General features: G+C 36.7%; 1 protein-coding gene across 1 annotated transcript in view; it reads left to right on the top strand.

Moving 5' to 3' along the window:
• Positions 1–1,718: 1,718 nt before the first annotated feature.
• The window catches only part of BRD1 (bromodomain containing 1), a gene marked incomplete at its 5' end in the record, with an annotated part of 40,065 nt that continues 28,321 nt past the window's right edge, over positions 1,719–13,462 (top strand). Inside the window, 5 exons of the mRNA XM_009070807.1 lie at positions 1,719–1,875; positions 8,295–8,426; positions 10,560–10,688; positions 11,688–12,000; positions 12,746–13,006. Of these exons, the coding sequence (XP_009069055.1) occupies positions 1,719–1,875; positions 8,295–8,426; positions 10,560–10,688; positions 11,688–12,000; positions 12,746–13,006 (992 nt within the window). The remainder of the gene's footprint in view (positions 1,876–8,294; positions 8,427–10,559; positions 10,689–11,687; positions 12,001–12,745; positions 13,007–13,462) is intronic.

The following is a 13,462-nucleotide window of genomic DNA, read 5'->3' as shown; positions in this document are numbered from 1 at the left end:
TTCTTGAAAATTTTTAGCTTAACTGGCTTAGTTACTAATTGAAAAACAATGTCACTGAAGAAACAAAGGACACAATGGTACTGTATTTTGAAGAAAACCTGTGTTTGCTCTGCCTTTGCCCGGTGGTGACTGAAAGCTCTTGTAGCTACAGGTAGTGTAGCACTGAGTAGACCTATTGCAGTTTACCTCCTCCACAGCTCAAAAAACCCAGCCAGGGATAGATGACCTTTGGTGAGCTCAGGGTAGGCTTCACTTACATGTTTGTCTGAAAAGTTTCCCAGATAATCTTAAAAATCATTTTACCCAAAGTTAACTTATAACTTTACATTTTTGTTTAGGTATTTGACTGCTTTTCTTCTATCACTTACCTGCTTTATTCCTAATATTGAAAGGGAAAAAGCAGCAAAATACTATTATGTGTTTATGTTCATGATTTGTGTTTAAATGTCTCATGATCCTGCTCTACAAATCAGACACTTCTTGAATTAATGTTTGCCTGGTTTGGTATTACATTTTGTTGGAGAATCTGATAAACTATTGATTGTAGAGTTTTGCTGTGGGTAGTAATATACTCAGTGAAGAATTAAGAGATTTCTGTTCATTGTTATTATCCTTTCTGTAACTGTTTTACATCTAGCTCTCTCCAGCTTACTCCTACCCCTAAATGAATGAGCTGTCTCTATAAGATTATGGGTGGTTGGTGCCTTGGGGCATCTTGTGTCAATTTTGCAAGGTCTGCCATCAGTAATAAATACCTTCATTATCTTACAGAGAGAAAATCTTTTCACTCTAAAACCATTCACTTTTTTAAAAACTCTTGTTTTGCCATGATTTTATTATACTGTAGGGACAGAGAGTTGAAGTTCTGTTTCAGATAAACTGTGTTTTGAATGTAAGTTTGAGAGGCTGAGGCCAGTATCATGTGTGAGACATGTTTTAGCATGTCATTCTTTGCAAAACAGGAGTCAATATTGTTGTGTGTGATGTTCACATAGCACTTTCCTAGAGTGTTTATGAGCAAGTATATCCAAACTGTATTAGCGTTTGTTAAAAAGCAACTTTGGAGAAAACACTGTTGGATCTTGATCAAGATAATTTGATTGACTTTGTATCATCCTCATTTGTATCTATTCCGTGCAGCTATTTTCATTGTATGTGTGGGGCAAAATAACTGTTCTTGTATTTAACATTTTGTTTGATTTATTTGCCAAAAATTTAATATCATTAGATGAGTAATACAAGCCTTTTGTTGCATGTGTTTATGTAAGAAGTTTGAAGACATGCTGTCTTTAAAATAAATGTCTAATTCTTTGTGAAGATGGCAACAAATGATCTGAAGACTTCTATAGGGATTTATAGCTTTATTTCTGATTTTATTTTCAATAGGACAGTTATTCTGGAATGCACATAAAGCTCTATTCTCAACCCTAATCTAGGATTACTCTTCAAATAATGATAATGAAAAAATTGATGCCCTTGAGCTTTATCAAAGTACCTTAATGTATTTGGTAGAAACTGTAGTGTCAAGCAGATGTATTTGATTGTAATGTACTGCTCAGAAATAATTTTACTGGAAGTTATTGAAAGAAACTAGCAATGCTATGAATACTGCTGTTGTTTCGTTATGTGTTCATGTATATCTGATATTTAATTTCCATAGACAAATATGTGTTATGCTTTGCTGTGAAAAATACAATATCAGTTTTTCCATGTTTTAGATTAAATAAGATTATGAATCAGGTGGCCATTCAGCGGAAGAAGCATTTCGTTGAACGAGTGCACAGTTACTGGTTGCTTAAAAGACTGTCTAGGAATGGTGTTCCCCTGTTGAGAAGGCTGCAGTCCAGTTTACAGTCACAAAGAAACACACAACAGGTATGTGACATACTTTTTACTTATAAGAAGAAAGCAGAAATTTTTTATTATATTGAGTAAAAAAATAACCAGGAAATTTATCACAAAGTAAAACCTTTGTGTTACTCAGGACTGAAAGTAAATTCTTTATTTTGAAGTAATATTACCTATATTGGCAATTGGAAATTATCTAATACTTCTTAATTTCTGAGATGTGTGTTTATCTTTTGCTTTGCTTAAATGTTTCACAAAAATACTGTCACCAAAACTATCGTGATGCCATTGCTCTTTGACTAGCATTGTGGTTTTTGGAACTCATTCCTCAATGTGCTATGAATTAGCTAAAAAAATAATTTTATTTTAAATTCATGCATGAGGCAAAGCAGATGTCATATTTGGCACTTAGGAGAGCCAGATTTTAACAGAGGAAAGGATTAGGCAGCTAATTTAGTTTTGAAATTCACATCCTTGTCGCCCACCTTATTCATTAATAACAGCACAAAGGCCAAGTTGTTGATGAAGTTCAAAGACTTGCTTCAACATTCATTTTCACTTTTGACAGAGTTCAGTGGGATTGTAGACAAGCACACATTTATTCTGATACTCAGTAGGACTCATCCTAGCTACAGTACATGTAGCTTGGTTGTAAAGTTGTACACACCGGTCAGTTGCTGAAAAACATCAAACCAGTTACTCTGTGTATCACATAACACAGGACTCTTCTGCTTCCCATTTTGGTAATGTTAACTGTTTTCATTTTTGTAATATGAACTTCAGTGACATTAGTGAGGGTTTTGGCAGGTCTTTTATTGTTTTGGTTTCAAGTCACTGGGTAGTTTCAAAAGTAATTAAAACTTCTGAACTGTGTATGTGGATCCATGTGTGTAGACCTTGAAACACTGTGAGGTGATGTGGAAATTCCTAGTGCATTCCAGTTACCATTTTTAATTGAACGAAATACGTAGTGGGCTGTGTTCTTTCTTTTCTCCAGGTGCTTGGCTTCCAGTGGAATTGTTTCTGTAAAATAGCCTCTAGAACTGGGGAATCAGTTTAATAACAATTAACTAGTATTAAATTGAGGGGTTCCCCCTCCCTTTCTCCTTTAAAGCTTAGTTACTATTTTAGTTAGAATTGTGTTGCTGTTTGCCAATTAAGTCATTAATTGATGTAGCCATAAAAATACTGTGGTCAACACTGCTTCCTAATTATTTGATCTGTCATGTTTGTGTGTGTTTATTCTTTTAGCTTCTCATGTGAAAAACTAATAATTCCCAAAGCAGTTGAGGTTGAAAAGCACCTCTGGAGGTCATCTGGTATGACCCTGCAGCTCAAACAGGGCCACTTAGAGCAGGTTGCCCAGAACCATGTCCAGATGGCTTTTGGATATCTCCAAGGGTGGAAACTCCACAATCTCCCTGAGTAGCTTATGCTAGGGTTGGGGAAAAAAACCCGAAAGTTTTGTGATGTTCAGAGGAACCTTCTTGTTTTTCACTTCATGCCCATTGCCTCTTGTCCTGCCACTGGGCACCACACAAAGGAGCCTGACTCCTTCCTTGCATCCTCCCTTCAGGTATTTGTATGCATTGATGAGATTTATGCCCCTGAGCCTTTTCTCCTGTAGGCTAAACAATCCCAGCTCTCTCAGCCTTTTTGCATAGCTGAGATTCTTGAATTCTTTTCAGGTGGAATTTAGGTGGATTCCTTTTAGATGGAATTAACTTTGAATGTAAATTGACCACTTGTGTATCTTTTTTCATTACTTCTATTTTACTCCATTTTGATATTATTTTTTGGGTTGTAATTTGTCTAAAATATTTGATATCCTACTTTAAATCTTTGATTAATCTTTCAGTTCTGCATGAGAAGTTTCTGTTCTGTAGACTGGTGCCTGGCAGTTACTTAGTAATAGCTGAAATTCACTTTTTCAGAGAGTAGACCTTTTTTTTAAAAAATAAGCTTGAGTCCTAAAATAATAAAATCAAGCACAAAAGTCTAGGGCTATTGTGACAGTATAGAACTGGACCACAGTCTGTCTGAAAAAAGTAGACTTGCTCATGGGTCTTTGGGAAGTATTTTTTCTATTCAGAGGGTTTGGTAAGGCTGCAACATGTCTAAATATTTAAATAGTAGCTGCCACAATAGAAAGATTATTGTAATTGATGTTTGATTTTAATAAAACAGGCCTTAGATAGGAGCTGTTTAAAATTCTGTTGCCTGTTTGCACTTTGGTACAAACAGTGTTTATCTTCTTTCCTATTTTCATAACTATGCACTGTTCTTAAATGAGGACATAATGAAAATTGGAAGCTATTTATATTGGTCTGTTAAAAATAGGGACACTTCTGAGACTTTCTTCTGTTGAAAAGGAAAAGCAAGTTTCAAGCAGAACTGAGTATTAAATGATTCTCTGGATGAAAAATGTGTAGGTAGTGCTTTTCAGTGAGTGGCAAGCATCCTGTGTAAGGCATTGTGTCTTCTGCATAGCACCTTCAGTTTGTATTTATTAAAGCAGTCATAACTGCAGAGCATTTAATGCATTAGTCATCTTTGTAACTCCCAAGTATAAGCCAAGTTATAATGAAGACCTTAATAAACAGCTGTGGCACAGTCCTTGTGAGAATGCATCAAAATCTTTGAGACAGATGATTATTTTGTTCATTTCAGTCCAGATGAGAAAATTCATTTTATGTTATGTGAGAGGTCAGAACATAAATAGGTTTTCAGTCAATCAAAGAAACATAAACACGTAATACGGATTCAGAGGAGACTTCTTTATTGTTTTAACTGAAAAGAAATGTTATGAGGAGCCAAAACCCTGGAAATGGTTTCAAGATGACTAGTGGAAGGTGGTTTTGATCCTTTTCTGTTTGTTTACTAGAACAAATTTGACAAAGGAAGAGGTGTTCATGATTTAGATTTGCTTCCTAATAAATGTGTTTCAGAGCTCAGTTATGATATGCTTTTGAATGTGATGTTATATCAACCAAGAGTTCTAAACCAGACAAGAAGGCCTTGTCTTATATACACTAGGAACAAGGAACTCTCTGAAAGAATGGTTTATGGCTTGAATAAATACAAGACATGAAATTTAAGTGTAGAAGCTTCTTAAAGTGAGGTTGGTTTAAAGCCACTGTTGGAAGAAATAAAGCAGGTGCTAGTGACTTAGAGTTAAAAATCTGCTCTGAAGATTTCAATAAGAATACAAGTTATAACCACTGAATGGTTTTGACTGATTGGCATACAAGTGTCAGTTGAGGGTCTTAATAAAATTAATTGTATGGCTCAAGATGCAGTTTCATTAGTGTAATTCTATTTTTGTTAGGTTGATAGTAAGTTGTAGCCTCTGTAAGGAGTGAGACAATTGCCACACATTCACATCCAGCACAAGAAGTAATCTGTTGGTACACTGACAGTATTCCTGCTAGCATGCAGAGTCTGGTAGCATACTGGTGAGACCAGTTCTCAGTTGGTGCATGTTCTGTGTGTAGACTTCAGAAATTTTTCCCTCTTCCCTCAGTATTAATAAATACATCCATTTTAGCTTTTCTAGGTAATACCAAGTTCATCAAGAACTAAATCCATTGGAAAATCATAGAATGGTTTGGGTTGTAAGGACCTTAAAGTTCATCTAGTTCCAGCTCCCCTGCTGTGGGCAGGGACACTTTTCACTAGACCACGTTGCTGAAAGCCCCATCCAATCTGGCCTTGAACACTGGCAGGCCTGATATATCTGCAGCTTCTCTGGGCAACCTGTTCCAGTGCCACACCACCCTCACTGTAAAGAATTTCTTCCTAATACCTAACCTAGATTTATCCTGTTGCAGTTTGAACCCATTACTCCTTGTTACTACAGTTCCTAATAAAGAGTCACTCTCCAAGCCAGGGTTTATGCATACATTTTTCTTATGCCATCAGCCTGATGAAACTTTCTGGCTTTCAGGACAGTTATAGAAAGAATTACTTGGAAGAAGAAGTCTTTACCAGAAAGTTAATAGAAACTTTCCATGTCAGAAAGCTCAACATTTTGAAAGAAACTCTGTCTTAGGTTTTTACTCGTTGGTTGTTGGAAATCAATGCATCATGCTCTTTTCAGCTTGCCTAAATAAAGCTGTATGTTTTATGTCAGGTAATAAATAGGTTAGGGCAAAGGAGGATTATCTTAGCTATTAGAAACGTGTTTGCCAACATTACTTTGCGTAGAAGTGTCAGTAAATGAGAGGGTTGTTATTAATTCCCAACCAGAGTGATGTTAGGAAGGCAGTGTATGTGTGCACAAAAAATTGGGTCACATCTGCAATTCACACCTATGTGCCTGTTTTATAGAATGAAATTGGTCAAACAACTGATTCAGGTAAAAGAAAAACATTTTTTCGAGTGCAACTGCACCTTGAGGTTTAGCCGAATGTTTGTGTCTAATGAACTACCCCAAGACATGCTGTAACATATTTTTTTCTTGCTATATTTAAGTGTCCTTGACCCATCCTAAAACTAATACAGCTTTGCTTACTTAGGATGCTGTTTTCAGTAGGATCAGTTCCCCAGTTTCATACATTGTGCAGTTACATAGGGCCAGAGAGCAGACTCTGACTGTTTGCAAGCAAAGGTAGGACAAACCTTCCACTTCTGGCAATCACCACAAGTTCATTTTGGTCCTGGCAAACAGCAGAACTGAAAAAAGTAGTACAACTATATCAGTTAAGAGTTAGGTTGCTTTTCCACACGTGGGATCTGCACTTCTGAGATGAAGGGGTGTAGAACAGCAGTTAGTGGTAGTATATGCTTCCTGTTTCAGCAAATCTCTGTGAACTTGAAGGAACTGAATATGGGCATGTTAATAATTTTTCTGTCAGAGTTAACTCTGCCCATCAGCAGTAATTAAATCATTGTGTCTGTCAAGATTTAACTCTCTGAAAGAAATTATATCAGTAGTAATAATCATTAGGAAAGGGAACTAGGGGTTTCTAGCTACAATTTTAAGTTAGTTTATTGTCTGTTTGTTTGGGTTTGGGGCTTTTTTTGCGGGGGATTGGGGTTTTTGTTTGTTTGCTTCTTGGTTTTGGTGTTTTTTAATTTATATCTAATTGAAAAGAGGAGCAAACTGTTGTTTCCTGATTGCTGTGTTCTAGTTGATAGTTAAGGATTTTCACCTTTAGTGAAGTCTGAGATTTGAATAAAACTAACTTCATAGCTTTAACCAGTACTTGCCTTTACTTTTACAAGAAGTATATGAAGCAATAAAATGCAATGCAGATGATGGAGTCATAGCACTGGCAAATCTATTTGGTAATTTTTTAAATTGCCATTTTTTGTAATTCTATTTGTAGAATCTTCTGTCTGAAAAATTGTGCAAGCTTCTTGTAGAGGATTTATGGTACTTCTAAATTATCTTTCTGCTTTCAGTGTAACAGTCTGAAATGTTGCTTATTGATCATCTGCTTAGCCATTTTTCTTTATTCCTCTCTTTTCAAGTTTTTTAACTTATGGAATTTACTGTTTTCATTTTAGCTTCTGAAGAACCCACACAAAGATTACTTATCAAGTGTACATTGCATTATGGTAGTTACAGGCAACATACAAGGTTTCGGGTCTCTTTCAGAGACTCTTTTGTAAAATACCCATTTTTAAATGTAACAATTTTCCAAAGCAGATGTGTCTTTTCTGTACTTGGTACTAATATCAGGACATTTGCTGCTTTTTGGCCTCGTTTCTGGTGGATTACCAATACCATTTGAATCCTATGCGTGGTATTCCAGTACACTCCCTTTTGTTATGAAAAATAGTAAAGGCAAACAAGAAACTCTCTCTTCTCTGTATGTACAAATGAAACTAAATACTGCAAGTCTGTGAACATTATTTATTTCTATAAGTGTGTGAATTAGAACTTCCTTAGTTCCCTAAAAGGTTATGTTACTGCATTACCCATTTGAAGTACTGTTTGAAGTTACTGTTACTATTTAATAAACAACTTTTCATTTCCTGTCCTCAGAAGCCATAATGATTTTGTTCTGTTACAAGCATGTCCTAATTCTGCTGCGTGTGGGGGAGGTGAACTGGGGTGACCACGAAAATAATTTGTTTCTACCAGGCTTGAATTTCTGAAGAAAGTGATGTTCGCCTGGTTTGGATCTTCAAGCAAAAATAGTGTATTGTGTTTTGCAGCTTGTATTGCTAGGCTGCTGCTTGCTATATTGCTGCTTCTGATGAAAATAGACTTCACCATAGGATTGCTTTCCAGTTCATAGATTTAGTTTTGCCAGACCTGTGGGAAACTCTGGAAGAGGTTTTCTTTTATTGCAGTATGAAACTTAGGACCAAGTGCCATAACTGTAAGACAGTAGTTGTTCCTTTCACGTGAACACATTCTGTTATTGCATGAAACTGTCCTATAAAAAGAGGCTAACATTTTTCATTTGACTAAAAGCTTTTGATTCTTTTTTTAGAGAGAAGATGATGAAGAAATGCAAGCCTTAAAAGAAAAATTGAAGTACTGGCAAAGGCTGCGCCATGATCTTGAACGAGCGCGTTTGTTGATAGAACTCATACGTAAGCGTGAAAAATTAAAAAGAGAACAGGTAAACGGAATACTTTTTAATTTGGTGAAAGGTTTTTGAAGGAAAGATAGTTTAAGTATTCTTAAAGTTTTTGCAGTAGAAAGACTGCTGTTTTTTAATCCTCATGCAGGCTCAAGTAATGTCCGTGCTTAGAAGGAGGTGTGCACTCAAGCTATTTAAAATATTTAAAATTATCATAGAATGGCTTAGGTTGGAAGGGACCTTAAAAATCATCTAGTCCAAGCCATCTTCAGTGAGTAGGGACATCTTCAACTAGATCAGGTTGCTCAGAGCACCATCCAACCTGACATTGAATTTTTCCAGGGATAGGACATCTCTGACCTCTGGGAAACCTGTTTCAGTGCTTTACCCTTACTGTGAAAATGTCTTACTTATATGTAGTCTGAATCTAGTTAAAAAATGTTAGCCCTTGTCCTGTCACTGCAGGCCTTATCTTTCATATAAACCTTTAAGTGCTTTAAGTACTGAGAGGCTGTAATGAGGTCTCCCCAGAGCCTTCTCTTCAGACTGATCATCCCCAGTTGTCCCAGCCTTTCTTCAGAGAAGAGCTCCAGTCCTCTTATCCTATCTGTGGCCTTCCTCTGGAATCATTCCTAAAGGTTTATGCCCTTGTTATGTTGGGGGACCCAGAGCTGGACACAGTACTCCCAAGTGGGGTCTCACCAGGGCAGAGTAAAGGGGCAGAATCAGCTCCCTTGACCTGCTGATCACACTGCTTTTGATGGAGCCCAGGACGCAGTTGGTTTTCTGGGCTGCAGGTAAACATTGCTGGCTCAAGTTGGTTTTCATCCACCAGAACCCCAAAGTCCTTCTCAGCAGGGCTGCTCTCAATTTGTTCATCGCACAGCCTGGATTCATACTGGGGGTTGTCCTCATCCAGGTGCAGGGCCTTGAACTTGACCTTGTTGAACCCCATGAGCTTCCATGGATGCACTTCTCAAGCTTGTCCAGATCTCTCTGGATGGCATCCTGTCTTTCAGGTGTGTCAGCTGCATCACTCAGCTTGGTATCATCTGCAAATTTGAGGGTGTACTCAATCCTATGGTCTATGTCATTGGTGAAGATACTAAACAGTACTGGTTCCGGTATGTAGCCCTGAGGTGCACTACTTGTCACTGATCTCCATCTGGAATCTGAGCTATTGATAAGTGCACTCTGGGTCAGCCATCCAGCCAATTCCTTATCTACAGCCTTCCTTTCCTAATTTGTTACACCTAGGGATCAAGAGCTCTTGTGCTGTGTGGAAAGTGTCCTTACAGGTCAGCCAGCTCTGTTCTGCTCCCTTGTCCCTGAGGGCAGTTTCCCATGGAATGTTATGGGCTAACTCCTTGAACAGCTGGGAGTTTGCTTTCCTAAAATTCAGAGTCCTGACTTTACTCTCTGCTTGACCCATATATCTCAGGACTGTGAACTCCCCCAGTGTGTGATCACTGCAGTCCTGCTGCCTCCAATCTTGATGTCTCAGATTAACTTACTTGCGTTGGTGACATAACAAGGCTCTTTCAATGCTGATAACTCTTTAAATGGCCTGGAAGTTAAGCTGCAGAGGGGCTGAAATGTAATGAAAATAGGAGTTGAAAAGTATTGACAATTCTGAAGGATGTTCAAGTATTTGAAGATGTTGATTCTGTTTTATGACATTATTTTCTTGGCATTTACATAGAATATTGTCTTTCAAATTACTCTTTGGTTGGTCTCATATAGCCTGTAAATGTTCATCAGAGTTTCTTTTTAAACTTTGAACATGGCAGTAAATCTGAAATTTAATTTCAAACATAATACCTTTAAATTCTTAGTATTTTCACGTTGTTGGCATACTCTGAAGCTGTTCTTACCTAACATCTTTTCAAAGAACAGAAATACAGTTAAAATTTCTTACATAAAAAAGACAAATTTGATTTCCGGGAAACTGGAGTTGAAGGAATAAGAGTGATTTTTCCTGTAAAATCGTTAGCTGTGAATGTTCGTGAGACAAATGCCAACCGATAATATTGAAAGTAGTATTGAATTTCTTTACTTCAATGTGTTTATATTTTGGTTTATGTCTGAAGTACTATATTCTCTTGCTGCAAAACAACTTTAATATAGTATGTTAATGAAAAATGCTCAACTGGATGATTATTACTTCTTTAGGTCAAGATTGAGCAGGTTGCTATGGAACTTCAGCTTACTCCATTCACTGTACTTCTGCGATCAGTTCTGGATCAGCTGCAGGAAAAGGATTCTGCTCGTATATTTGCTCAGCCAGTGAACCTTAAAGAGGTGTGTTTGCAGCTGTATTTCCTGATGTTTACCTATGTCTTGGTGGTATTTACGTACAAGAAACAAATGATTCCATACAGAGTTGGAAGAATTGTTACCTTTTAACATCTGTTCTGATTATTTACATTATGAATTACGGTTTACTGCTACAAAAGCCTTTTTATGTTCATATACCAAAAAACTTTCTGCAAAGTACTTGTATGGAGTGATGGGTACATACTGATATTTTGCAATAAGATGATTTTGATAAAGCAAACTCAAAAGGGTGTCAGGAATTGAAATGTGGATACTGTGTTTTTACTTGCAGGTGAAACTAGACAGAGCATATGTGTGTATGAGTGCATATGTACAGAGGCAGCACATACATATGTATTAAAAACATGTAGACATGTCTACACAAATGGTATGGGTGGGTGTGTGCACACTGTGTACACATCTGTTTAGTGATTCTAGGGTTCTATGTGTAAGGTTGGAAAAGACCTCCAAGATCATCAGGTCCAGCCTTTGACCTAATACCACCATGCCCACTAAAGCATATTGCAAAGTGCCACATCCACTTCTTTGTTGAACACACCCAGGGATGGTGACTCCATCACTTTCTTGGGGAGTCTTCCAATGCCAAACAACCCTTCAGTGAAGAAACTTTTCCCAGTATCGAACCTGAACTACCCCTGGTGCAACTGAGGCCATTTTCCCTTGTCCTATCGCTGGTTGCCTGGGAGAAGAGATACATAAACCACAAAATTCTAAAAGCATGTAGGTTCAGGATCTCTTAGTGGAGCTTAAACTTGTTACCCAGGGTACAGAGTGTTGTAATGTGTAAACTTCTGATTACGTGCAAATGTTTGCAGTATCAAGGTGTGCAATTTTAAGCTACACCTTTACTTTGTATTGGGATGTTACAAAATATGTTTAACATGTGGATTAGTTAATAGCTGATGTTACTTTAGCTGTAATAAGACAATTTTACCCATTTGTGTTTTAAATATTTATTCAAAGGTTCCAGATTATTTGGATCATATTAAGCATCCTATGGATTTCTCTACCATGCGAAAACGGTTAGATGCGCAAGGCTATAAAAACCTCAGTGAGTTTGAAGAAGACTTCAATCTTATCATAGATAACTGTATGAAATACAATGCGAAAGATACAATATTTTATAGAGCTGCAGTGCGGTTAAGAGATCAAGGAGGTGTAGTTCTCAGGCAAGCTAGGCGAGATGCTGAAGGAATTGGTTACAATAATGAAACTGGAATGCACTTACCTGAACGGCCTAAACTTGAGTCACCTCAACCATTCTCTTGGGAAGATGGTAAGATATTTTCCAGTTATTTGATAAAGTTGCATTTTTCATTGCCCACAGTGTGTACATTCCATACAAATGTTTAGGATTGTTGCTGTTCAGTTTGCTGACTAGCTTCCCCATTAAAAACATTGCTTGGAACATTCTGGTGTGTCTGTTCTACTAAATCTATCAGTGTTATCCAGATTCTGATTTTGGCAGTGTCAGAGCCTAATTTAACAAGTTACATGAAAAAGGTTTTTAAATAGATAGTTTTTTTCACATGATCATATATGCTTTTGTAGGGCATGGAAAATGGCTACCAGTGCACGTAAACTTCAGCACGTTCTTATGTAACCTTAAAAATGCATGTTTGTAATACTAGGAATTAAAATTTATGCTTTTGACATACACATCAGTTTTCTGAGGTTTTATCAGGGGAGGAGAATAATTAACACATTTCTTTTGTAACCATAATTTTATCCTTCTATTTAACAAGAAGGAACTCATCTGTTAGGGTGGAAAGGATTAATTTGGTCTTCCTTCTGACCTTTCAGTTCTTTGCTCTACAACTTAGGTTTTTTGAGCAAAACCCTGACTAAGAAGAATAGTAAATATATAGTAGGAATTAATATGAACATCTGTGACTATAAGTAGCTTTTTGGCACTTTTAAAATTTTTGACACGGGAATTTAAAATTTTTTTCCTCCTGTTGTTGCAATTATTATTCTGGGGAAGGCTAACTTGTTTTCACTTGTACATATTTTGGCTTCAGTGGATCGGTTACTGAATCCTGCAAACAGAGTGCATATGTCCTTGGAAGAACAGCTGAGAGAGTTACTAGAAAAACTTGATCTCACCTGTGCAATGAAATCCAGCGGGTCAAGGAGCAAAAGAGCAAAGCTGTTAAAGAAAGAAATCAGCGTTATTCGCAACAAACTAAGTCAGCAACATAACCAAGCTCCACAAATAGAATCAGGTATTGGAAGTTTTGAAGAAGAAAGTGCAGCATTAGAACAAGATGGAGAAGAAGAAGGTAAGATTGTAAACCAGGTTTAAACAAGTACTGTTCTGAACCTCTTCAGTCAGGTCCTTTAATAATGTGAAGTAAAGAGTTTATTAATATTAATTTTAAATTAAAAATACTAATTTTAAATGGGCAAATAGCTGCTTAATCACAACAGGGATTTTCAGAATAAAATGATGGGTTTAAACAAAAGTTCCTTCCATTATTTTTCACAGTATCAAAGCTTTTTAAAAGTTTATGCATTAAGAAATGCTTCAGTCAGGTCCTTTAATAATGTGAAGTAAAGAGTTTATTAATATTAATTTTAAATTAAAAATACTAATTTTAAATGGGCAAATAGCTGCTTAATCACAACAGGGATTTTCAGAATAAAATGATGGGTTTAAACAAAAGTTCCTTCCATTATTTTTCACAGTATCAAAGCTTTTTAAAAGTTTATGCATTAAGAAATGAAACACAGTCTCA

Source organism: Acanthisitta chloris, unplaced genomic scaffold (assembly GCF_000695815.1).
Source record: "Acanthisitta chloris isolate BGI_N310 unplaced genomic scaffold, ASM69581v1 scaffold9902, whole genome shotgun sequence".
Taxonomy (NCBI): domain Eukaryota; kingdom Metazoa; phylum Chordata; class Aves; order Passeriformes; family Acanthisittidae; genus Acanthisitta; species Acanthisitta chloris.
The sequence above is the reverse complement of the archived record's forward strand: the minus strand, read 5'-3'. Positions and strand labels throughout refer to the sequence as shown.